General features: G+C 51.4%; 1 protein-coding gene across 1 annotated transcript in view; it reads right to left on the bottom strand.

The window, feature by feature from the left end:
* The window catches only part of LOC135809237 (uncharacterized), a 57,998-nt gene that overhangs the window by 3,024 nt on the left and 27,702 nt on the right, over positions 1-27,272 (bottom strand). The window contains exon 17 of the mRNA XM_065322532.1: positions 1-27,272. This exon is cut by the window's right edge and continues 5,893 nt beyond it. Within this exon, the coding sequence (XP_065178604.1) occupies positions 1-27,272 (27,272 nt within the window).

The following is a 27,272-nucleotide window of genomic DNA, read 5'->3' on the forward strand; positions in this document are numbered from 1 at the left end:
CTTAATCTCATTCATATCCGTGTTGTTGAGAGTGACAGTGATCTCGTGTGAGTCTTCGCTGACTGTAATGTGATTATGGCCAAGATCATAGAACTGGTACGCCGGTGGTGCCGTGGGTACAGATAGGCTGATCAGAGTTATTCCTCTGGTGTTCAACGAGCTGCTCAGCACAGTCTCAGAGAAGCGCAGTGTTAGCTGGGCAGAGTCCATGTCGAAGTCGAACTCGAGCAGCTCTGGTGCTTTCCTGTCCGCTGTGAAACCGCCTGTTGTGAGGTGCACTCCCGTCTGATTGCGCATCAGATTTCCGGTCATGTCAGCAATGGCACCCAGTGTAGCCCGAACAAAGCTTGTACTGGAGTTCACAGCCAGCAGGCGATCCTTTTTGATGGCATTGAGATCATCCAGGCCTAGCTTGATATCCAGTGTGGTGCCATCATTCATGGTGGTGCGAGTACTGCTGTGTGTCAATGTGTAAGCGGTTCCAGAGCTATTCGAATGGCTTTCCAGTGTGAAGAGCACTACCTGTGTACTGGCAACATCCACTGTCTCGCTAAAGCTCAGCGTCAGAACCTCCTGGGTCAAGTCCAGGGAGAAGCTATCAATCGATGGCGGAGTCTGGTCCGCTGTATGTCCGCTAACCTTTGCAGGGTTGAGGCCATTCTTCAGGGCGAGTGTTTTGCGACCCTCCGCATCCGTGATGGTATCAGTCTCATACACAAGCCATACCTGATCCGCGAGGCCGATTTGCAGTCGCTTCAGTTCATTCAGGTCCTGCAGGCCCAGAGCAATTGAAACTGTTGTTCCATCATGCGTTTGATTGGCAGTGGAAGATGTTGTCAGTTGGTAGCGATACTGTGAGCTGCTAGGGCTGACTGATGTCCTACTTTGCATGACCAGGTTAGGAATTTGCAGTGAGCCAATCAGAACAGTCTCATCATACGTGAGGGTCACAGTGCCACGATCCATGTCCAGACTCCAGTTCAGCAACATCGGATGAGTAGTATCATCAATGAAACTTCCGGCCGGGAGACCAGAATCCTGCTGGCGCGGGACAAGGGCATTGCCGCTCATGTCCGTTGCCAGGTGTTCTTCGTAACGGATGAATGCTGTTCTGGACGCCCTAGCAAGTACCAGCTTGGACTTGATGGCGTTCAGGTCATCTTGAGTGACGTTCAGTAGGATTTGCAGACCATTGGGGCTGTTAGTCCATCCACCAGTGAAAGTGTGTTCCTCATTAGCCAAACCGCTGGCACTGAGTGATGACTGCAGAGTCAGTGCTGTGAAGTTGAGAGAGTCGCGTAGGATGGGTTCGTCAAAGTTCAGACCCAGCTCTCCCGTGTTCATGTTCAGGAAGAACGAGGAGATTGTCGGCCGCACGCGATCCTCCGTGTAGTTAATCGCGCACACTCGTCCCAGTCTGATGTAGTTTGGCTGTAACGCGGCATCATACAGAGCATTGGGATGGATGATCAGGCAAGTATTGTTGAGCTCAGTTGCGAGGTCAGTATCCAGCTTCAGTGAGTGCAGGTCATCGACACGCATGAGCAAGTTGACTTCAATGGAGTAAGGTGCTTCCGCGCTGGTGAGTACTCCTCCGGAGAGCGTCACACCAGAGTTGATAAAGCTGACGTCGCTGCTGACTACCTCCAGCGTCTGTGATATGTCGAAGCTGTCTACCCTGATGGCTTCAGTGAACCTGATACGGAGCACTTCTGACGTCATGTTGAACGAGAATGATTGTATTTCCGGTGGCGTAACGTCCAGAATGTACAGTCTGACCGCTCGTGCCACGCTGTTAGGAATGTTAGCAATCGCATGCATGGACATGTCACGGACAGCCGCCGCATCCACCTGCAAGTAGGTAGTGAGATTACTGACCGCCAGGACAGTCCGTGACTTGATCTGATGCTCGTCTGCCGTAGACAGCAGCAACTGGATTGAAGTGACGGTGGGCTGCGAAACCTCTGCGGATATCAGCTGATGGAAAAGATCCACTCTGCGCACACCAGGTGCTCTCTGCAGAATGAAGCGCGTGGGAATGACAGAGGACGCATTGACGGTCTCGGAGAATTGCAGCGTCAACAGGTTGGCATTCAAGTCCAGATCGAAGTAGAGCAGCTCGGGTATCACACTGTCACCAGTGAAGTCAAACACTCGCTCGGCATCCGACACCAGGATGGCAGTGACCTGGTTGCTGTTGTAATCCTGCACTGCACTAGCCTGCAGGGTGAGGTACGTACTGAATAGATCCGTAGCCAGGAAAGGCAGTGATTTGATGTCGTCGAGATCAGCTTTAGTCACGTTAACTGTCACGTGTGTAGGCTGGCTGGGTGAATGATAGATGACATTCGTTAGTGAGAGCTGAATGGTTGATGTGTCATTGTCTGCCACCTGGCTGCTTTGCAGGCCAACATAGCGTGTGTCCAACTGACGAACAGCCTCGGAGAACTCCATGGTGATGGAGGAAGCGTCAAGGCTGATATTGAACGAGAGCAACCGAGGTGGGATCTCATCTGCCTGGAAGTACTGCGCTGAGTCAATGCTGACGGCGTCGGTGGTAACACAGTACTTGTTGTTTGCCATGTCCAGCACCGAGTTTGCCGTCAGGTGTATCCAGCAGTTGCTGGATGTAGTGCACAGGCCAGTCTGTATCTTAATCTGGTCCAGGTCACGCTGCACAATGTCAACCGTCACCACCGGTGCATACACACCAACAACCTTGCTGCTCTGCAGAACATACTGCACACTGCCTGTCCTACTACTCAACAACTCAATCTCGCTCACTTGCAGGCTGGTGCCGTTGACGGTTTCACTGAAGCTGAGAATCAGCTGACTGGAGTTGAGATCGAGTGAGAAGGACACAAGCTTGGGGCACAGAGAATCCTTTGTGTAGTTGGACACCTGTGCGCTGTTCGGAGCCAGACCAGGCACAACAGAATTTCCGGCCATGTCCGACAGTAGCTGTGCAGAGTACAATAGGAACGTGTTGTTGATGTTCGTGGCAAGCTGGACATTAGCCTTGATGTTGTTCAGGTCTATCAGTGACAGCGGCAGTGAGATGGATGTAAGATTGATCGTCTGGAAAGCTACTGCTTGGCTGAATCCTGTGATGTTGTATGAAACATCTGCTGATGGATAGGAGTTGACGAGCGTTATCTCCTGTGGCCTGAAACCACTGCTATCCACAGTCTCGCTGAGCTGCAGGAATAGGGTCTCTGCAGTCAGATCCAGAGACCAGCCAGTCAGACGAGGAGGCACCGTGTCAAACGTGAACCCGGACACATCCCGGGCATCGCTGTCCAACACGGGTACCACCGGATTGCCGGCACTGTCGGTGATTGCGGCTGCTGTGAATGACAGGAACGTGTCCGATGTGTTGGTATAGAGTGTGGTGATCTGCTTCAGACGATTCAGATCAGCTTCGGACATGACAAGAGTGACATTAGTGCTGTATTCCACACGTAGGACATGCCCTGAAGTCAGAGTCAGGCTGCTGTTCATCGCCAGTACAGGAGAACTCTGAAGAGTGAAGTGTGTGAGCTGTGTGAGATCAGTGTTAACCGTCTCCGAGAACACCAGTTCTATCTGGCCGAGGCTCATGTCAACGTTGTAGAGCAGCAGCTCTGGCTCAGTGGTGTCGTTGGTGTAGTGTGTGACGGGCAGGTGATCCACCGGCACCAGCATGTTATCAAACATGTCTCTGAGACTTGTCGGTGGCATGGTCAGAAGAGTGGTGTTGCCTGAGATCAGTAGTGATGGCAGTGCCTTGATAGCATTGCTGTCCACCGTGCTAATGTTCACGTACAGCACCGTGGAATTCTCACTCATGGTTGCTGTGCCAGATGACGACGTCAGCGTGTACGATTTCTCTGGCGTCTTGCCATCATGGAAGACGATCTCATCGACGTTGAGCGAGAGTGCTGATACAGTTTCACTGAATGACAATGTCAGCACAGCAGATCCATCCAGATCGAGATTGAAACTCCGCAGAGCTGGTGGTGTGTTGTCACTTACATACACATTGACCTGCTGTGGAACACTGATGTTGACAATGGCATTGCTGTTCATATCCTGAATTAAATCACTGGTGATGAGAGCGTAGGTATTGTTCCTTTCTGTAGCCAATGTGTACAGCTCTTTGATCTCGTTCAGGTCATCCTGGATCAGCTGCAGTCTGACAAATGTCTCATTGCGCGTATTCAGCAGCACAGCATTAGTGAGCTGGAAGGTGACAAAGCTATCCACGTCACTCACCGTGAACTGTTCGATGTCCAGACTGGCTGTGTTGACAAGTTCGCTGAACTGTAACTCGAGTATTTCACTGGTCAGGTTCAGGTCGAAGCGGAGCAGGCTCGGTGCCGTGCTGTCCGGCTCAAACGACGTCACATTCACACCATTGCCATTGAGCTGTTCAACGATCTCATTGCCTGCCATGTCTCTAAGCAAGCTAGCTGGGAATGTTAGCAGCGTGTTCTGTGGTGAAGTCGCCAGCTGAGTCAATCGCTTGATGTTATCAAGATCGCTCTGATCGAGGGTGATGGTGAGCACGACATCGTTGGTTTGACTGACAGAGGACATTGCAGACAGAGTGTATGCACGCTTTGGTGCGTCAATCGCTCCCACGAATGCACTGGACTGCAGCGTCACCACCGTGATATTGAACGAGGATGCGTTGACCACTTCGGTGAAGCTCAGAGTTATCGTACTGTCATTGAGGGAGACGTTGAACTGGGATAGGACCGGCCGAGTTACATCAGCCGTCACATGTGTTACGTTCAGTGCATTGCCAACCAATCGCTCAACAACCGGATTGCTATCCATATCACTGATCAGATCGTCATTGAATGAAACAAAGGTGTTTGTGATGGAGGTGCCAAGATAAATCGACTTTTGAAGTTGCTCTGTGTCATACTTGGTCAAGTTGATCTCGATGACTGGGCCATTTACAGCATCCAGCGGACCAGGCAGACTACGAATCTCACCACCAGTCAGATCAATGCTTACCACTTGTGATGTCCTCGAGTTCTGCAGTGTTAGCGATGTGTAAACGATTGACGAGATGTTCACAGTTTCTGAGAAGCTGAGCACCAGCTGAGCAGCATCGAGACTCAGATTGAAGCTTTGCAGTGTCGGCGGTAGCTCATCTCTCACATACGGGACGCCGGCGAGGCGTGCATCATCCTCCAGTACAGCAACCACACTGTTATTGTTCATGTCCAGTGCAAGAGCATTGGAGAAGCTAACGTACGATGACTGTCGATCCACGGCCAAATCAAGAAGCTGCTTGATGCTGTTGAAGTCGTCCAGAGCAAGTGCGATGGCAACCTGGGGTTCATCTGTTGTTTGTGATACAGTGGAACTCACCAACCGGTGGGTTTCAGTACCAGGAGCGCTAGCATTACTGCTTGACTGCAAGATGACACGGGTAGGATCAAAGTTCATATGCCTAACTGTCTCGCTGAACAAGAAGGTGACAACGCGCTGCTGCATGTCAATTGTCCAACCAGTCAGAACAGGTGGTGTCACATCGGCAAAGAAGACATTCACCATTGTTGCATTGGTGTTCAGGATAGCATGGAGAGTATTGCCGTTGGCAGACATGTCACGCACTGCATCCCTTGACACAGACAGGTACGTTGTTGCATGTGATGACGCCACGTTGGTCAAGCGCTTCAAGTTGTTTAGGTCCATCAGCCCCAGTGCTATCTCCACAAAGACGGCATTGGAAGAGTTCTTTGTACTGCTTGAAGTGAGTGTGTACGAGTTTAAGGAAGGTGAAGTGACGGAGCTCAAGTCTACGACACATTGAAGTGTGACCTGGGTCACCTGGAATAAATCTCCTAGAACCGTCTCATCGAAGTAGAGCACCAGGCGTTCCGATGTGAGATTGAGATTGAAAGATGTCAGGCGAGGCATAGTGCTGTCAATGGTGTAGTTTGTGACAAGCAAAGCTGAGCGACCATTCACAAGGGGCCTGACTGGGCGAATGTTCATATCTTTCAGGCTATCAGAGCTCAGCGCTAGGTAGGTAGTCGCCTTGGATTCGGCAATGCGCCGCCGCTTGATCTCATTCAAGTCACCGTCTGTCAGCTGAACTGTAATGCTAGTTGTGTCCAGTAGCACAGCCAGGCTGCCGTTAGTTAGTGTGTGTTGCTCTTCCACTGTGGCATTGAAGCTTCTCTGCAGTGTCAGCTCCATGAAGATGAGTGTGTTTGCACGCACCACCTCACGGAAGTATAGTGTCAACACGCCAGTGTTCATGTCAAGATCATAGCGCCGCACAACAGGATGAACAGTGTCATTGATAAAGTCACTTGACTCCAGTGCATCCGAGGCTAGGATGTCCACTACGGGGTTGTTGTTCAAGTCTAGAATAAGACTGCTGTCAATGCTGATCCAGGTGCTGTTGATGGACGTTGCCAGACTATCGTTGACCTTCAGAGCATTCACGTCGTCCAGAAGAAGATGGACGGTTATGCTCAATCCGTTGGTGTTGTTCGTGTAGCCACCCATGAGGCGATGGAAGTGAACCTGCTGCGCAGCGGACTGCAAGGTGATGGCAGTGGCATTGAGTGAGCCACTGTCCACAGGCTCATCAAACTGCAACACCAGCATCTCATCGTTCATGTTCAAAACAAACGATAACAAGCGCGGTGGAACAAGGTCAGCCGTGTAATCGGTGACGGACAGTGTACGTTGTACAGCTCCATTGGATGGTACTGCCATGTCCTGTATTGCGTCGTTGTCCAGGAAGATGTAGGTGCTGTTCTCATTGGTAGCCAGAGCAAGGTTCAGCTTGATCTGGTGAAGGTCAGAGTCAGTCAGGTTCAGGGTAACTGAGGTGGAGTTTTCTGCGGAGATGCCGACATTTAACGTTAGGTTGTATCGCTGTGTGGATGTTGGATCCGAGAGAATAGCTAGTCGCTGCTCCTGTAGAGTGAGGGCATGGATTGTCTCATCGAATGTCAGTGTGATGGTTTCAGCAGTAAGGTTGAGGTCGAAGCGCTGCACAACTGGTGCACTGGTGTCCGGTGTGTAACCGCCGCTTAGCACTGGTTTCTTGTTGACCGGTACTACACTCAGAGAGCGCATGTCTCGAATAGCACTGCCGGTCAATGAGAGATAGCTGCTGGATCGTGAGATGGCGAGTAGGCTCCTTTCCTTGATAGCGTTGGCATCATCGACACCAATGACAACATGGATCACCGTAGAATCAGAACTGTTCGTCTGACTACTTGCTCCCGTGAAACTCAAACCATCCGTGTCAGTCATGGACTCATACAATACTACTTCGGCAACTTGCAAGCTGTCCGATTCCACAGTCTCATCGAATGTCAAGGTGAGAAGCGGCGAGTTGTCCATATCCAGCTCCCAGGAAACCAGAGTCGGTGACGTCTGGTCAGGAGTGTATACAGCAACGGGTACAGCATTCGTACTGATCTCCTCCACCACCCGGTTTCCTGCCATGTCGGAGATAGTTGAACGAGCCATGGACAGGAAGGTGGTGTTTTCGGTGGCCAGCTGAGTAAGGCGCTTCAGCTCATTAGTGTCGATGACATCAAGTAAGACTATGATGCTGGTGTCATTGTCTGATGTAGTTCCGGTGAGTGATGTGAGTCGGTGGTGGCGCAATGGGTCACTCAGCGATTCGTTCTCTGAACTTTGCAGCACAATTCCGCTGGCCTGCAGAGAACGTGCATTGACTGTCTCCGAGAAGGTCAGGTGAAGTTGACTGGAGTTGAGGTTGAGGGTGTAGTTGAGAAGTGCGGGTGGGGTGGTGTCTCCAGTGAAGTTATTCGCCGGCTTGGCAGCGTTGTCAGCGATTTCCAAGATGTTGTTGTCACTCATGTCGTCTATGAAGCGCGGTGTCAGCACAATGTTGGTCATGTCTGCACTCGTAGCCACGAAGAGCAGCTTCTTTATGCTGTTGAGATCTGCATCAGAGAGACGGACAGTGATCATGGTCGAACTGATGGTGGGCTGTGATACCAATGCCTTCACTGGATAGACATCAACGGCCATCGATTGGCTTCTGTGATTCTGAAGAGTCACTTCCGTGATGGTTAAGCTCGATGCAAGTGCAGTCTCGGAGAATGTGAAGTGAATCTCTCCGGTGTTCATGTCCAAAGCAAAGTTGACCAGCGATGGCCTGGTCTCATCCGCAGTGTAACCCTCTACCGGCCGACCATTACTCTCGGAAATCGACGTCAAGTTGTTACCATTCATATCCAAGACAGCACCCGGCAGGATGGACACGTAGCTGGAATTTCCGTCAATGGCCAGACTCTGAAGCTGTGTGATCACATCTACATCTTCCTTGACAAGCACAACGGTTAGTATAGTGCTGTCAACCTGTGAGTAGTTGCCACCAATCAATGTCCGCTCTTCAAAATCACCTATAATGCTGTTTGTGCTGTTGCTTCTGCTCTGTAGAGTCAGGTAGATTGGCTTCAGCGTTGCACCCTGCACGGTCTCAGTGAATGTGAGGTTGAGATGAGTTTCACCGTCCATGTCCAATGACCAGCTAGCCAGCTCTGGCTCAACACGATCAGGCGTAAAGACCAGTACTGGCTTGGCCTGGCCATCAGCAATGCCGAGAACTTGATTCTGATTCATGTCCACGATGGCAGTGGCGTTCATCAGTAAGAATGTGTTGAATTGGGCATTAGCAAGGAGTCGCTGCCGCTTGACTTCGTTCAGATCTGTCACAGTCAATTCCAGGACAATCACTGTGGAGTTGTAATCAGCAATGTCTCCTCCTGTCAGTTGCCAGAATGCAGAGAAAGATGCCGGAGCAGATCCCTGTAGCGTCTTCAAGTCGGCTACATTCTGCAGGCCAAACTTGGTTGGATCGAGGCTTCGTCCCAACACTGTCTCAGAGAATGTCAGAATGAGCTGGTTATTGGTCAGATCTAGATCATAAGATATCAGAGTTGGCCTGATGATATCCTCAGTGAAATGGCGTACACGCATTGCAGTGCTGTTCTCCAACGACTCCACTTGATTGTAATTCATATCCTGAACGAGCATGTCCGTGAATGACAGGTAGCTGGTGGAGTTTGACACGGCCAGGCTGAAACGCTGCTTGATCACATCAGAGTCATGCTTGCTGAGGGACACGCTAAGGATTGTACCATCCAGCATGGACTGACTGCTGTTGACTAACTGATACCACTCACTGGTCTGCAGACTGTCCAGGTCCCTGCCTGATTGCAGGATGATTTGCTGTGGGTCAAGCGTGCGCGCACGTACTGTTTCATCGAATGACAGTGTGATGATGCCATGACCCTGGTCCATATCCAAGTCAAACCATGTCAGTGTTGGGCTAATTCCATCGCTGATGAATCCCACACTCTGAATACCTTCAAAACGAGTTGTTGCCAGAACATCAACGCCGTACACATCATCAAACGCTGATGCAGACATCGTCAAGTGGGTGTTAGAAACGTTCGTAGCCAAGGCCAGGTTCCTCTTGATGTTATTCAGGTCAGCAACGCTGATGTTGACAACAACAACATAGCCATTGACGCTGGATGTGGCACTGGTCGTTGTGAGTGACACTGTGTCCATGCCACGTTGTCCCATGTTCTGCAAGCTCAGTGCTGGTGCGTAGAACGTGCTGGAGTTGACAATGTCATTGAACGTCAGAACTAGCAGTTCGCTGTCCAGATCCAAGGTGAAATTGAGCAGGCTAGGTGCAGTGCGATCGAACACGAACGACCTCACGGGAATTGCCGTAGACATATCAAACGAGACCATTGAGTTGCCAGCCATGTCGTCAACAGCAGCAGTGTTGTTACTCAGATACAGGAATGTGTCCAAAGAGCTTGTAGCCAGGCCAGTGGCTAGCTTGAGGAAGCGAATGTCAGGCTGCAGTAGATGTACAAGCAGTTCAAGCGTGCCGTTGTTGTCAGTTGATGCATCCACCATACCACCAGAGAGAGGCAAAGCAATGTTAGAACCACTCTGACCACCGGAAAGAACAAACTGCTCTATGTCAAGTGTGGAGCGTCGTACCGGCTCGTCAAATACAATCCGAACGGTGTCTTTGTCGAGATCCAGGTCGAACGCGGCAATCTTTGGCGGAGTAGCGTCCACTGTGTAGCCGCCAGCAGAGATCTCCAGTGCATTTGTGAAGTTGATCATGTTTGTTGGGTTTGGTACTACCCATGCCATGTCACTGACGACTGACATGTTCAAACTAAGATAGGTGTCCAGCTCACTGCTCGCTAGGTCATTGACTGCCTTCAAACGATTCACATCTGCAGTCAGCAGGTTGACGACGATGCTGAGATCGTTGGCACTCACAGTGTAACCGCCGGTTAGCGTGACGGAGTGAGCAGCGGATGAGGCTGTGGGCCCGTCCTGGATGGTGATAGCACGGGCATCCAGGGTACGAGCGTGCACCGGCTCGTCGAAGCTCATTGTCAGAGTGTTGAGTTGCAGGTCCAGTTCAAATGCCTGAAGATCAGCATTGGTGATGTCCGGTCGCAATGACTTGATGTCCATAGCAGCAGTCATGGGTACAGTTACAGATGGATTGCCAGCCATGTCCAGGATGAAGCCAGGCTCTAGAACTACCCAACAGTTGTTGTGATCTGTACAGAGACCTGGTAATCTCTTGATGGCATCCATGTCAGTCTTGGTCAGGGAGAAGTTCAGCACCGTGTTGGGCAGTGATAGAATGCTACCTCCGGTCAGCGGTACTCTGTACAATGAACTGCGATAGAACGATTGCAACGTGAGCAGTGTCAGATTGGTGCTGTCTGAGTCCACTGTCTCGTCAAACACAAGCTGGATCGTGGAAGCATCCACATTGAACTCTGCGGCTGAGGTGAGTTTCGGTAATGTGTCATCCTCCGTGTAGGTGGTTGGTTTGAATCCACAGTCACCAGGCAGAGGAACAATGTGATTTCCAACCATGTCCAACACGGCACCGTCGTTCAGTACCAGACAGCAGTCTTCAGTCTGGTGCGTCTGTGTGCACAAGGCAAGACGTTTGATCTCGTTCAAACCGGTGATTGGGAGAGGACAGTCAAACTGTGTCTGAGCTTGGCTGGTGCACTGAGTCGGGCTGGACAGCTGGTAAAACGCAGTTGGTATGGTTGTGCTGTTCGAAGCAATACAACAATCCTGTAGCCTGATGTCATTGAGACTGAACGAGGAGATGTTGACTGCTTCGCTGAAACTCAGAGTCAGATGACCCGTGCCGTCCAAGTCAATTGTGAAAACTTCCAGTGAAGGCCGAACCTGATCCGGTTCAAAGTCAGTCACCAGACGGGCAGTCAGCGATGCCACTTCCTCAACAGCATTGCCGACCATGTCGGCGACAAGGCTAGAAGAGAAGCTGATGTAGGTGTTGTTAGCTTCTGTAGCCACCGCCGTCAGCAACTTCAACGTGTTCAGATCATCATAACTCAAGGTGAACTGCAGCTCGGTGGAATCGGCTGACACATCCCAAGTGCCATTCACAACAGCATGTGAGACAACACTGCTGCCTGCACCTGGCATGTTCTGTACAGATAAGGCTGAAGGCTCAAACCTCGAGGCATCAACGGTCTCGGAGAAGGTGAAGTTGAACTGGCCCGTGGACATGTCAAACTGGAATGCAATTAGAGTAGGCACGGTGAGGTCCTGCACAAAGCTGCTAGCCCGCTGTGCACTGACCGCAGTTACGTTATTGCTGGCCATGTCCATGATGAGCGAGTTTGAGAACTGGACAAACGTGGTGTTCTGGGAGATGGCCAAGCGGGCATCCTGGCGAATGCTGTTGCTGTCCTCTTCGCTCAGCCACAGTACTATAACAGTTCCGTTCGGGGAGTCTGTGAGCCCACCTGTCAGGTTGAAGCTGCTGGTGGCTGGCATTGCGTCTAGCAAGCTGAGCTCGGTGGGAATCAAAGTTGAGGCGTCCACCACTTCGGAGAAAGTGAGCATGAGGCGTGGTGCAGCGTTCATGTCCAGGCTGTACGCAGTCAGTAGCGGTGATACGGTATCACTGGTATACCTGCTAACAGGCAATGCACTGGTGCTGTTGATCTCCACAATGGGGTTAGCGTTCATATCTGCGAGTAAGGCCGACTGGATGGACACGTAGGTTGAGTTGGCATCGATGGCAAGCTCATACAGCACTTGCAGTGCATTGACATCCGGGCTGTTGAGCAAGACGGTGATTTCTGGAGAGTCACCAGACGATATGAACCCACCACTCAGTCTCACCATAGATTCTGTTGTACTGAAATCCATGAACTGGCCAATACTGATGTGTGTCAGGTCCACCGTGGATACGTCAATGGTTTCCGAGAATCGAAGTGTCAGCTCTTCCGTGGACATGTTCAGATCGAAACCCTGCAGAACTGGGTCGGTTGAATCTGCAACAAAAATACTCACAACTTTAGCATCGCTGGAGTCGATTGCTGATAGCTCGTTCTCACTGGTGTCCTGAATGGACGTTGGTGGCAGGGCAATGAAGGTTGAAGAACCACCTACAGCAAGCTGGGATAGCTTCTTGATCTCATTCAAGTCGTCATTGTTGATGTCAATGATGATGTTGGTCCAGTCTGGACTGGTGCTCCTTGTGAACGGTGACCTTAAGACATACATGCTCTGTAGACCTGATGCATCGGATTGCAGAGTGATTTGGCTGGTGAAGAGCGAGTCAACATCGACTGTCTCGTTAAACTGCAGGAACAACTGGCCACTGTTCATGGACAGGTTGAAGCTGATCAACGATGGTGCGCTGGTGTCATTGATGAATCCACCGACACGCTGAGCATAGCCATCGGACTCCAATGGCAGAATAGGACGTTTGTTCATGTCCTCTAGGGCTGTGGATGGGAAGCTGATGAATGATGTCAGGCTAGTCAGGCCAATGCGAGCCGCCTTCAACTGATTGAAGTCGTAATCAGACAGGCGCACAGAGACCGTGGTACCGTCAGTATTGTTGTTCAGACTTCCGCTGGTGAGTTTGTAGCTGTCATTGCTGCCACTAACATTCATGCTGGACTGCAGTGTCAGCTGTGTGAACAGCAAGGATTGAACGTCCACTGTCTCTGCAAACGTTAGTACAAATGTTCCCGTGTTGAAGTCCAAACTCCAGTCACGGAGACGGGGTGACGTGGAGTCGTCCAAGAATGAACCGGCTTGGAAGGCAGCGGCGTTCTCGATCGGGCTAAGTGGATTGCCAAACATGTCAGTGGCGAAGTCAGCAGACAGCAGGATGTAACAGGTATGACGTGATGTGCACAGACCTGTCTTACGCTTGATTTCATTCAAGTCTTCAATTGGTATTATGATGTCAAACACCAGGCCGTCAGGACTAGCCGATGAGGCATTTCTCAGGACCTGGAACTCATTGGTAAACTTGGACGATTCATTACTTTGCAGTGTGATTTCCTGGAAGACGAGCGTGTTGCGATCCAGAGGCTCGTCAAAGGTCAGCAAGAGCTGGCTTGCATTGATGTTGACACTGAAGTTGGTCAGGCGAGGCGCAGTTGTATCATTGTAGAACAGGGTGCTTTCCTGTAGAGTGTAGTCATTGGCATTCGGGACCAACGCCATGTCCTCCAGCGTAGTGTTCTGCAGTGTTAGCCAGGTGGACGACATAGACACGGCCAGGTCACGCTGTAACTTGACAGCATGCAGGTCATTGATGGCGAGCAGGACCTCCAGAGTGGTTCCATCCTCGGTGGTCTTGCGGCGAGCAGTGCGCAGTCTGTGCTTGCCGCCATTCAGCAGAGAGTTGGCGGCGTGCAGTGTTATCCTGGTTTCCATGAGAGTGCTGGCATCCACTGTTTCATCGAACACCAGTGTCAGTGTCTCGCTGGTGAGGTTCAGGGCAAACGACGCCAGTACGGGGGCGGTGCTGTCCTCGGTGTAGCCGACAGGCGAAACTTGTGTTGAGTTTTGCGCCATGCTTGGTACCACAGTCAGGCCATTCATGTCCGAGACGAGTGCAGGGCTGAAGGTCAAGAAAGTGTTGTCCACCCGCCGTGCGAGGGCTTTGATCTTCTTGATTGCGTTCATATCCAGCACACCAATGTTGATCAGGATCACAGTACCATCAGGGCTGCTTGAGCTGCTCAGTTGTGGCAATGAGCCGCTTCTGAGCTGGTGTGAAAGAAGCATTGAGGAGACATTCTGCTCAGGCTGGAAGATGAGTTCACCAATCATCAACGAGGTGGCATCAACTGTCTCGCTAAAGCTAAGCGTCAAAAGTGCCATGTTCATATCCAAATCAAAGCCTGTCAGTCGGGGCAGGATGGTGTCATTGGTATAGCGTCGCACAGATTTGGCCTGCCGACGATCAATAGCAACGACCTGGTTTGAGTTCATGTCTTGCACCGCTTCAGGTGTGATGGCAAGGAACGTGTCATTCTCTGCAGTCGCTAAGAATCGGATGCGCTTTAGCTCATTCAGATCCGCCAAGCCAATGGCAAGGATCTGCGTCAGACCGTTGGGCGACAAGTTGCTGGTTGAGCTGGCATTGAACGTGAACTCTCGTGCCGAAGTCGTCGTGTTGGCAGCATAGTGAATGGTAAGTTGCTCTACGTTAATACTGTCAGCCAGAACAGGCTCGGAGAAGTGCATAGTCAGCCACTCACGTGTCAGGTCCAGGTCAAACCAAAGAAGTTCCGGTTTGATTTGATCATCTGTGAATAGTTCAACGCGCTGACTGGCATTCACCAGTACGGGCGTGATGGTATTCTCAGCCATATCCTGAATGCTAGCTGCAGTCAGAGATAGATATGTGCTCTCATTGCTCACTGACAGGTTCTGCTGCAGTTTGATGGCATCCAAGTCCAGCTTGGTCAAGTTCAACAACAGAGTGGTTGCATCCACCATTTCGAAATCACCACCAACTAGCTTGCGTTCCTGCGTGGAGTTGGCCACGCGAACATCGTCGCCGAGCAGGGTGACTTCCGTCGGTTTGAATGAACTCAGTAGGACTGTCTCGGAGAAGGACATCCAGAGTGTCTGCGCTGTGAGATCTAGGTGATAGCGTTCTAGGATAGGCTCGCTCTTGTCTGCTGTGTACCACTGAACAAGCTGTGCATTGCCTATGATGATAGGAACTGGCCTGTTACCGTTCATGTCCAAGATAGCAGTGCTTGACAGAACAAGATAGGTGCTGACACTGGAGTATGCCAAGTCTGCCAGGCGCGTTATCTCATCCCGGTCTTGCTTGGACAGCGTGATAACAATGACTGTGTCATCGTATAGCTCGTCGTGTGCACCGTTAACAAGCCAGTAGCGCTGGCTGGTTACATTTCCCCTCGCTGCCCAGCTTGAGTTTTGCAGAGCAAGTGAGGTGTAGTTGAGCGTATTGGACTTGACGGTTTCGTGGAATGTGAGCGTCAGGCTGGGGACACCGTCCAAGTCAAGGTCGAAATTGACCAGCACTGGTGCACTGGTGTCCTCGGTGAAATTCTGCACCTGCACGGCAGAGTCATTGAAGATGGCCACCACTGGCTGCGAATTCATGTCACGCAGCAGCTGGGATGAGTAGGTGATCCACGTGTCATTCCTTGAAGTAGCCAATCCCTCGATGCGTTTGATATTATTCTGATCGGTTATGGTCAGGTTCACTTCCACAAAGTTGATCAGGTTGAGCGTACTGTTTCCCCCTGTCAAGCGGTACATGAACACAGGCTCGGACTGGTTAGTGACATTGGCGACGCTCTGCAGGATGATCTGTGTGACGTCAAACGACGTAACGTTGACAGTCTCCTGGAACTGCAGGAACAGTCTACCTTCATCCATGTCCAGCGTGTACCAGACTAGATGAGGTGGTGTGGTATCCTCAATGAATGCACCAACCTGCTGGGCACTGGTGCTCGCATACGGTATCAGCCAGTTGATGCTATTGAAGTTCATGTCTCGGATCAACGTCTGCGGATACGATATCCAGGTGGTGGCACGGGATATAGCGAGTCCGAAGATACGCTTGATCTCGTCCGCATCCGGTACATCCAGAGTCAGAATGATCTCGGTGGAGTCGTCCGGGGTGTGTGAACTGCCACGCAGTGTGTAGTGCAAGCAGCCGGGACACAAGATGACAGTTGCACCTCCCGCCAGAGGCAGAGTGTTGTTCAATGTTGTGCCATTGTTACACGTTCCGTTGGCAGTGGCGTTCGGAGTGCACAGTGTTCCGTTGCCTGATGTGCCGTTGTTTGTTGGATTGGAACCATTAGCACCAGTCACATTCGTAGCTGGAGTGACCGTTGGTGGGACCGTCGGCGGAACTGTAGGTGGGAAGATGAAGTCCTGTGAGATGTTCGCACGGTCCTGCAGTGTGATTTGTGACCGGCTCAAAGTTGATGCTTTCACTGTCTCGCTGAAGGTCAGATTCAGCGTGAATGAGTTCATGTCCAGAGTATAGTTAAGCAACACAGGGCGTGTAGTGTCAGCGGTGAAGCTGCGCACACGCTTGGTGATGCTGAGGATCTCCACGACAAAGAGACCACGCTCGTCAGTAATCATGTCCTGGGTGAAGGTGATGTACGTGTCACTCTTGTTCGTCAGCAGGCCCTCGTTCTTCTTCAGTGCGTTGAAGTCGCCGGTGGTGAAGTTGAGCACGATGACATAGCCGCGTGGTGAAATTGGTGTACCGCCGGTCAGTGTGAAGTTATTGCTGCCACTTGCAGTGCTTTGATTGTGGAATGTAAGCGCCGCCGGGGTCAGCTTGAGCGGCTCCACCACATCGTCAAAGACAAACGTCATCTGTCCACTGTCCATGTCAATATCGTAGTCAATCAAACTAGGCTGCTCCGCATCTTCCACCAGCACATCCCTCACCTGGGCGTTCTCCGCAGGTATTTCTACCAGCGGGTTGTACCACATATCACCAACGGCTCCCTCGGGCATGGAGAGGTACAGACCGTTGTTGCTGATGAACTGAGTGTCACGCACTGCCAGCTTATCTCGGACCTTGATCTCGCGGATATCCTCGGGCAGTATGGTGACGGTGATCCTGGTCTTGTCGACTGTGCCGCGTTCATACTGTCTTCGCTGGTGCCCTCGCAGAGTGACGTACTCTACACCTGGGCTGCTCAGCTTTGGCAAGCTCTGCAGTGTGATCAGAGTGGTGTTGAGAGTGAGGATCTTGACTGGCTCGGTGAACGTCAGATACAGCTCGTCCAGCTCCAGGTTCAGCGTGTAGTTACTCAGCACCGGCGGCGAAACATCGCGTTCGTAGTCCCACGGCAGCAGTGCGCCGTGCGATCGGTTAGACTGGACAATCTGATTTCCACCAGTGGTATCTGGCAGTCTCATATCCCGTACCAGTTCCGGCGAAATGCTGAGGTACGTGTCGGTTTGATTGTTGGCAAGCTCCTCGAGGTACTTGATGATGAGTACGTCAGGTTTGCCCAGAGTGAGACCAATGTATAGCCAGTTACGTGTGGTGTTGATCATGCCGCCCAGGAAAGTGTGTTCCTCCAGTAGAGGACCATCTTCAGTGCTGCTGTGAAGCGTGATGGCCTGCGGGTTGAATGTGTTGAATCTGACGGGCTCGTCGAACGTGAACACCATGACTTCAGTCTCGAGGTTCATACTGTAGTTGACGAGGCGAGGCGGTACATTGTCAACCGTGAACGTGGACGGTACTTCCTTGGTTGATCCACTCTGTCTGGTCAACACAGGTACTGCATCATTACCCGCCATATCCTTGATCACAAGGTTGGAGTAGCGGATGAAGCACGTCGGGATGTTACTGCACAATCTGTCCGATTCCTTGATGCGGTTCCAGCTGTACCAGTTGACCGTGAATGTCACGAAGTTGTTGTTTGATGTTGAATTGGCGTCTTGTGATGGACTGAGCAAGGAGCCTCCTGTCATGTTGATTGCTTCAAAGTCTCGGCTGGCGGCGAATTGGAAGAAATCCGTTGCGAATGAGATCTCGGACGGAACCAGCGTGGACACATTGACAGTTTCAGTGAAATTCAACGTGATGGACTCGGTGGTCTTGTTGAAGTCGATGAACTGGTACAGGTCCGGGGCTGTGCGATCTGGTTGATACGACTGCACCTTGCGAGCTTGCGATGAGTTGAACGGTCTGACGGGATTGTTGTTCATGTCAGTCAGGGCGGAGGAGTCAAACGAGAGATGGCAGTCATCCCTCTGGAAACGTTCAGAGCAGATCTCCAGTCTCTTGATCTCGTTCAAATCGGCAGGGTTGAATTCTAGCAGCCAGGTGGTCTTGTTGAAATCATTGCACACGCCGCCAGTTAGCTGGAGTACGGGATCATCAATGTCAGGTGCATCCTGTATGACAAAGGACTGGAATACAAGCGATGGCCTCCGCACGGTTTCGCTGAAGTCAATCTCAAATGTTCCCTTGTCCATGTCGATTCTCCAGCGCATGATGACTGGCTCGGTGGTATCCTGTAGAAATGTATGTGCCGGCCAAGCCAGGGTCTGTGTGACCGGTATGACTGGATTGTTGTTCATATCTTTGATTGTAGCATTGGTTAGGGACAAGAAGGTTGTGTTTAGCTGCGTTGCTACCAGGTAATGCTCTTTGATGATGTCCATGTCGGCTTTCAGAATGTTGAATGAGACAACAGGTACATCGACCGTGCTTCGGTTGTCGTGGCCGGTCAGGTCAAAGATCTGCAGTCGGAACTGCTCCAACTCAGTCCTGTTGATGGTGCCATTGACCGGCAATGGAGAAGTCAGGTTGACCAAGGCTTGTAGTCTCAATTCTGCAGAGTCCAGTGTTGATGTATCTATGCTTTCGGAGAATGTTATGACCAGAGTGGCTGAGTCCATATCTAGTGAGAAGCCTACAAGGTATGGACGTGTTGTGTCTTCCGTGTAGTTGTGTACCTTCTTACCACTGGTGTTTGGTATGGTGACTACGCTGTTGTTGGCCATGTCCTCAATCAACTCACTGCCAATAGATAGATAGGAGTCAACAGGACCAGTGAAGAGACTGGTGTTTGTCTTGATGTAGTCAGAGTCGTTCTTAGTCAAGTCGACGATGACACGTGTCCCATTGACGCTCGCTGTTGCTCCTCCCGTCAACGAATAGGCTGCCGTTGCGTTAATCTCATCTTCAGTGTTGATCAATCGGATATGTGTGGGTCGTAGCGTAAGACTGTTGACAGTCTCGGAGAATGTTAGCAAGAGCCGTGGACTGGCATCCATGTCGATGTCAAAATCAACCAGCACCGGGTCAGTGGTATCCGGGGAGAAGCGCTGGGCAGGCTTTGAGAAGTTGAACGGAATCACCTGCAGCTGATTGTGATTGCTGTCGGTGAGTGTGGCACTGGTGACTGATAGCCACGTCGTGTCCTTGTTTACGGCTAGAGTGATGAGGCGCTTGATAGCATTCAGGTCAGTGGTGGTGAGATTGAGTACTACTATAGGCTGGTCTCCATGCTCTACGGTACCGTCCGTCAGTGTGTAGTGTTCATAGGTAGTATTGGCGTTGTTTCGACCAGCATGCAGCGTGATTTGACTGGGGTTGACCGTGGACACAAGCACGGTCTCGCTAAACGACAGGGTCAGCGTTTCCAGTGTCATGTCAAGGTCAAAGAATTCCAGAACCGGTGACGTGGTGTCGTTAGCAAACTGTTGAACGGCAAGAGGGTGTGTTTCATTCACTGTCACGAACGGATTCTTGACTTTGTCCTCGATGAGACGCGTTTCAGCAGCCAGGTAGCTGTTGGATGTGTTGGTGAAAAGATTGTGCCGTTGCTTGATAGCGTTCAAATCTTGAAGACTCAGTGTGATGTTGACAACTGGGCCATCTGCTGATGTAGCAAAGCTGCTGTTTGTCAGTGAGAAGCGATCCATGTCAGCTACAGCTCCAGGGTATGAGAGAAGAGTCAGAGCTGACACCTGAAGAGTGGTAACACGTACGGACTCGGTGAAGTACAGCGTCAGCACCTCTCTAGTTAGGTCCACATCGAAGTCTGTGAGCTCCGGGTCTGTTGTGTCGCCAGTATGGCTATCCGCCACCATGGCGTTCAGACCATTGTACACGCCGTTGTTAACATTGCCATTCATGTCACGCACTGCACCCTCAGCCAGCTGGATGTACGACCTCGGCTTGGTGTCAGCGATTTCCAGGGCTTTGACTCGATTGAGATCATCCAGTGTCAGATTGAAGACAATCTGCGTAGTGTCCTCCACAGACACGAGTGAACCGCCCGTCAGCTGATACACATTGCCGCCCTGAGATGCATTCTGGAAAAAGGCTGCCTGCAAGAACACCAGTGGATAGACAATGCTAGAAGCATTGACCGTCTCCAGGAAAGTAAGCGTCACTTGTCCAGCGTCCATGTCAATTCCCCAGCTTGTGAGTGAAGGCCGGGTCATGTCGTTGATGAACAGCAAAGGTGCAAGAGGCTTGCTGAGCGGAATCTCCTCAACCGGGTTGTCAGCCATGTCTGCAAAGGCGTGTGAGTCCAGTAGCAGGTATGTGTTGTTAGGGCTGCTCCATAGGTGCGGGTTCTGCTTGATGGCGTTCAGGTCCGTCACATTGATGATGAAGACGATGGTGAAGCCATTGGGGCTGGTTGTGCGCCCCAGTGTTAGTGTATACTGCTCTGATAGGGAAGCGTTCACACGCGATACAGCCGTTATTCCCGTGCTGTTCAACAGAGCGGAGTTTACTGGCTCGTCAAAGTTGAAGTAGATACGGCCGAGGTTCAAGTCCACCGTGTAGTTGGAGAGTATGGGGCTGGTCATGTCTGCTTCGAAGAGGCTTGCTTGCTGTAGCGAGGGGACAGCGAGATTCGGACGAACAGCCATGTCCAACACGGCACTGTACTGCATTGACAGATAGCTGTTGTTCACAGATGTGGCCAAGTCCGTCTTGTTCTTGATGCCCAGGATGTCGCTGTTCACAAGCTGCAGAACCAGCCTAGTGCTGTTGACACTGTCAACTGTCTGGCCTTGCAGCGTGTAGCTCGAAGAAGCATTCAGATGAGGCTCGGAGAGCAGCGTAAAGAGGCCGATACGCAGTGAAGGTGACGAGACGGTTTCGTCAAAGATGAGAGTTAGCACTGACTCGTCCATGTCCAGCTCAAACGAGCTCAATTCTGGTGGAGTGATGTCAGGTATGACTGACTGTGCCTGGGCAGCGGGAGGAAGCTTAGTTGCATTGACGGCCAAGTCACTCATGTCCATGACAGCATTGGATGTTATTGCCAGGAATGTGTCTGCTTGCTGTGTGGCCAGATCTAGGAATGTCTTCAGCTGGTTGGCGTCGCCATCTGACATTCTCAAGTAGATGGTGGGACTGGGGATTGCTGCTCTGCTTGCATCCATCGTGTTGATGACAGTGCCATTTGTCAAGGCATAGCTGCGTTGGTTAGCCAGCTCAGAGCTGTGCAGTGTGAACGCCGTCACTTCAACAGACATTGGGTCCACAGTCTCGCTGAACGTCAACTGCAGGGTCTGTGAGTTCAGGTCCCAGATGAATGAGCGTAGCCATGGGTTGGTCACATCATCACTCACATCAGATGCCTTCAGAGCATTACCCACGTGCAATGGATTGACACGGTTACCAGCCATGTCACGCGCAAACGCTTCACCCATCACTAAGAACGTCGAGTTGACATCAGCGGCAAACTGGCGGAAACGCTTCAGGTAGTTGAGGTCATTGTCATTGAGTGTGATCATGATGGTTGTACTGTCTACTACTGATGATGTACCTCCTGTCAGGTTTCTCACAACCGTACCACTATCAAGAATTTGCATGTTCTGTAATGAAAGCTGCAGAGGATCGACGGTTGATGCATCAATAGGCTCAACAAATGTCAGAGACAGTACACCCGTGTTCAAGTCCAGCTGATACCCATCGATTTGAGCACTGATTGCGTCATTGATTACAAAATCTGCCTGCCGAGCGTCTGCATTTGAGCGCTGTAGACTTGCTACGCCGCTCGTGTCATTGATGGCAGCGTAGTCGATAGTCAGGTATGTCCGATCTTTGTGATCTGCCAGTCGGGGTAGAACTTTGATGGCATTGGCATCCTGGACAGAGACCTGCACCACGATTACAGGATCATCTTGCAAAACTACACTGCTGGATGGTGTCAGACGAACTCTCATAGCTGTTGGTAAGCGACTGGATTGGACAGTCACACCAGACACGTTCATGCTGGAGGCATCCACCGTTTCGCTGAACGTCAAGTACAGGGTCGATGTATTGAGATTCAGAGAGAATGAATTCAGGACAGGTGCCACAGCGTCCTGCTCATACGCTGCGGCCTGTAGCAGTGTATCAGCCGTGTCTCTTGCCATGACTGCCTGCTTGTTCATATCTTGAACAGCAAGAGAAGTGATGGACAGGAAGCTGTCTTCTTGACTCGATGCAAGGGCCAGGTCACGTTTCAGCTCATTCAAATCAACGGTAGCCAGTTGCAAGACTTGCAGGGCATTGTCGGATGTTCGAACGTCAGTGACGGTCAGCTGGTAGCTGGAGACACCCACACCGGTAGAGTTAGCACCATAGATAGTAATCTGCGTGCCGTTCAGTGTACTACTTTTGACTGTCTCTGAGAATGACAGAGTCAGGAGACCAGTTGACATGCTGATGTTCCATGACAGTAGCTCGGGAGCAGTCAAGTCGGGGTCAACTGAAGCGGCCACGCGGCCAAAATTGTCCAGTATGGCCTCGTTGAAGATGCCGTTCATGTCCTGTGCCGTGCGGTTGGTGAATGTTATGGCGGTGTTTTCTTTGGCAGTTGCAATCGCCGTGATGCGCTTCAGCTCATCGGTGTCGAAACGTGAGAGCAATACGATCACCGACGAAGAAAACTGTGCACTGGTATCGACCTGCCCGTCGGTAAGTCGGTACATGTGCTGGGGACTGGTGCGGTCTGGCTGGTCCTGAACGGTGAACTGACTAGGCAGGACTGTTGTTAGGTTGATGATTTCGTGGAAACTCAACACAAGCCTGGCCGGATGGTCCATGTCCAAGAACCAGGAGACAAGACGAGGTGGATTGCTGTCGGGCACAAAGATACGGATGGGTGCCGCAAAGCTGCTGTTGAACCCTACAAGCGTGTTCCTGTCGTAGTCTTCAATGGCCGCATCACCCAGTGTTAGAACAGTGTCCTGGGCACTGGTGGTCAGATTGGGGTTGAGCTTGAGCTTGTTCAGGTCGGAGTTCAGTAGATTGACACGAATAGTCGTCGGCGACACGGTACTGCTTGTGCTCAGTGCGTTCAGTGTTACGGTGAGTAGCGTATCTGGTGATTGCAGCACCAGAGCGCCCGGCTGCAGTGTAGATCTGCTCACGGCTTCATTGAACACCAGAGTGAGCGTCTCCGACGTCAGGTCCAGATCAAACGTGCTGAGCTCTGGCGCGGTGACGTCCTTGGTGTACCCACTGGCACGGATGGCTTGTCCGTCCGTCTTGGCCAGTACATTGCGCTGATAGATGTCATCCATTGTAGACGAATCCAGCCTCAGATAAGTATTATTCTGATCGGTTGCAAGCAGTGTCAGCATTTTGATTGCATTCAGGTCATTGCTAGATAGCTGCACAGTAAAGTAGTACCCACTGCTGTTGGCTGTGCGGCTTTCATTGCTCAGTCGGTACATATACAAAGGCCCGTTGGAGAAACGGAAGTCCTGGAGGGTAATGCCGCGAGCATCAAATGACGATGCAAGCATAACATCGTTAAAGACTAGATCCAGTGTACCAGCATCCATGTCTATGGTGAAATTAGCCAGCTGTGCTTGTTCAGTGTCTGCTACGAAGGCATTGGGCGTACGTGCCGACACAGCTTGTATGCCATTACCGTCATCTGCCATGTCGAGAATGCTGCCAGCACCAATGGAGAGGTACGAGTTGTTTTGCGAAGTAGCAATGTCCAGGAAGACCTTCAAGGACCGAGTATCCGGCACTTTCAACAGATCAAACACCACCGACAGCACACCATCATGGGCCGTCTGTGCTGTGATTAGTCCACCCGTCAGCTGAACTCTCTGTGTAGGCGCTGCACTCACGCTGGTGTTTACAATAGCCAAGAGACTGAAGTTAAGCGTGCGCGGTCGCACTGGCTCATCGAAAGTCAGCGTCACCCTGTCTACATCCATATCCAGCTGATAGTGGACTATGCGTGGTGGTGTGGTGTCCGCTTCATACACATCGACCCGCTCAGCCTCGCTGAAGGTGAGTGGCTTAACAGAGTTGGGGACGTGAGCCATGTCAGTGATCAGACTGGACAGGAAGGAGATGTACGTGTTGTTTTCGTTCTTTGAAAAAGTCGATGACTTCAGTGCATTCACGTCAGCAGTTGTTAGTTGGATGACGATCTCGCGGCCATTGGTACTGAGAGTGCGACCAGCAGTCAATGTGTGGCGCTCTGCCATACCGGCTGTTCGACTTGCCAGTACAGTCAGAGATGTTGGATTCAAGCTAGATGCCAAGACTGGCTCATTGAAGCTCAAGGTCAGAGTGTGGTCCTCCAGAGACATGTTGAAGGAGGTGAGCAATGGCTCGGACACATCAGCAACAAACCGCTCCGAGTAGCGACCCTGACTCAGCACTGCAAGTGGATTGCCAGCCATGTCGTCAACTGCGCCTGCCCTTGCCGTGATCCAGCAAAGATTACGCTGCGTGCAAACCTTGCTGTGCGTCTTGATTCGGTCAATGTCAGTCTGAGACAAGGCCATGGTTACAATAGGCAAATCCAGAACATTCAATACTCTACCACCAGTCAGAGGCAGGGAGAACTCTGCATTCTCAAAGAAAGTCTGGAATGTGAAGCGCGTGAAGTCCACTGTGGAGACGTTGACGGTTTCTAAAAATTCAAGAGTGAAGGTCAAGTTCTCAAGGTTGAATTCACTGAAGAACCGTACCTCGGGCTCTTGGTCATCTCTGATGAATTTGTCCACAACACGACCATACAGCTCAGGGATGATAGCATTGTCAGCCATGTCAGCAAATGCCGAGGCTTGCCACACAAGCACACAGTCAGCTTCGCCGTTCGCATCCGTGCACAGTGCCTTGCGTTTGATCTCGTTCAAATCCGGCGTGGAGAACTTCATGGTGATGTTGGTATTGTCGGTACTGATCGACGTTCCTCCCGTCAGCGTGTGCAGTGCAACGCCAGAGTCATTGCTAAACCCGCCGTACAGCGTGAAACTGGTGAAGTTCAGACGCTGCCTCTGCATGGTCTCGTCAAACACCAGTCTCATCTCCCCGGTGTTCATATCCATCGTCAAGTACGTCAGCTGTGGATGGGTGGTGTCGTACTCGAACTTTGAGACATTCTGTGCCAGTGAACTGGTCACCGCTGTCACTGCATTTTCATTCATATCTTGGATCATTTCCGCGGTAAAACTGATGTAGGATGAGTAGGGATCGATGGCAAGTCGTGACTGCTGCTTCAAGGCATTCAAGTCATCCACCGTGAAGGAGAACTCAAACACAGTCTCATTGATGACTGTCGGCAGTGAAGAGTTCAGAGTGAATGCCTCTCGCTGCATAGCTACAGACTGCGTGGAGAAAAGAGTTACGGCAGCGGGATTGAATGTCTCTGCATTGATCACTTCAGAGAAGTAGAGGGTGACTTTGCTGGCGGCATTCATGTCAATCTCCCACCTGCTGAGCTCTGGAGCAGTTGTGTCCGGAGTGTAGTTGAACGCACGCAGAGCCTGCAGTCCAGCAGTTCTCGGAACAATGCGCCTGTCCTCCATGTCCCGCACCAGCAGGGCAGTGTGAGCTAACACTGTGTTGTTGACGTGTGTCGCCAGGCTGAAGAGCTTCTCGATGAACTCGATGTCGGACTTCACCAGCTCAATGACCTGCACTGGTGAGTCAGTCAGGTCAGGAACATGCCGGACACGGCCAGTCAAGGTGAAGTTAAACGCGGCGTTCACCAAGCTATCCTGAAGGGTGATGGCACTGGCTCTCAGCTCGGAGGCTTTCACAGTCTCACTGAAACTCAGCGTAAGCTGATGCGTGTTCCAGTCCAGCGTGAATGAGAGAAGTTCAGGGTCAATGGAATCCACTGTAAAACCTACCACTTCCTTAGCATTCTCCGGGCTGATCTCCTGGATCCAGTTTCTGTTCATGTCCTGTACTGTGGCATTGGTGAAGGAAATCCAGGTGCTAGTGGGTGAGCGTGCTAGGCCAGTAAGCTTCTTGATCTCGTCAGTGTCCAGTAGGGTTAGTGAGACAGTAAGCTGATGACTGTTCATCCTTGAGACATCTCCCCCAGTCAATGTGTACGACTGTGGGTCAGCAGCACTGGATGACGCATTGACACGGCCAGACTGCAGTGTGATCTGTGTGGCGTTCAGCGTCAGCCACAGGACCGTCTCGTCAAAGTTCAGCGTCAGAGTACTGTCGTTCATGTTGAGTGAAAACGTCTCCAGCGTGGGCCGCACTGAATCCGCCGTGAATATCCTCACCTGCTGGGCATCCATGTTGCTGATGTTCACCGCAGGGTTTTGCACCATGTCTTCGATGAACTCTCCACTCAACGTCACAAACGTAGAGCTGTAGCCTACTGCCAGCATCTGGAGTCTCTTGATTGCATTCATGTCCTCGCGACTCAGGCGGATGGTCAGATTAGTGGCATCCCTGCCGGCATTCTTCAGAGAACTGCTAATCGACAGGTTATACTGCTCACTTCTGTTGAATGCCGTGAAGGTGTTCTGTAGAGTCAGCACGGCAGCAGTGTAGGATATCTTGTCGATGGTCTCACTCCATGACATGTAGAGTTCGTCCAGGGACATGTCCAAGTCAAAGTGCAGCAGCCTCGGCTGTACAGCGTCGACTGTGAAGCCAGTGACCGGCCGTGCATTACGGCCAATCACCAGAGCTATGACATCGTGTCCATGCATGTCCTGAAGTGTGGCTGAGGACATTGTTAGCCATGATGTCAGCTTGCTGGAACCAATCTGCAGACGTTTCAACTCATCCAGGTCATCCTTCACGATGGAGAAGACAAAATCTGTGGCTGGTCCGGTCTTGTTTAGTACTCCATCCGTGAGCACGTGTGAAAAGCCGCTACTCGGTGCCGAGTGCAGTGCAATGCCCGAGAAGAGAATGTCATCAACGTTCATTGTCTCGTTGAAACGCAGTACAACATGGCCTCGTGTCATGTCCAAGTCCCAGCTCACCAGCTGCGGTGCAAGTGTGTCGTTGATGTAGTCGATGGCTTTGAGCGCCGACGACGCCAGGATGGGTGCAACGGTGATGTTGTTCATGTCTGTTATGAAGCTGGACGTGAAGCGCATGTAGCTGGTCTCCAAGTCATCCAGAAGCATGCGCGTTCCCTTGATAGCGTTCAAGTCCGTGC

This window comes from Sycon ciliatum, chromosome 2, assembly GCF_964019385.1.
Source record: "Sycon ciliatum chromosome 2, ocSycCili1.1, whole genome shotgun sequence".
Lineage (NCBI taxonomy): Eukaryota > Metazoa > Porifera > Calcarea > Leucosolenida > Sycettidae > Sycon > Sycon ciliatum.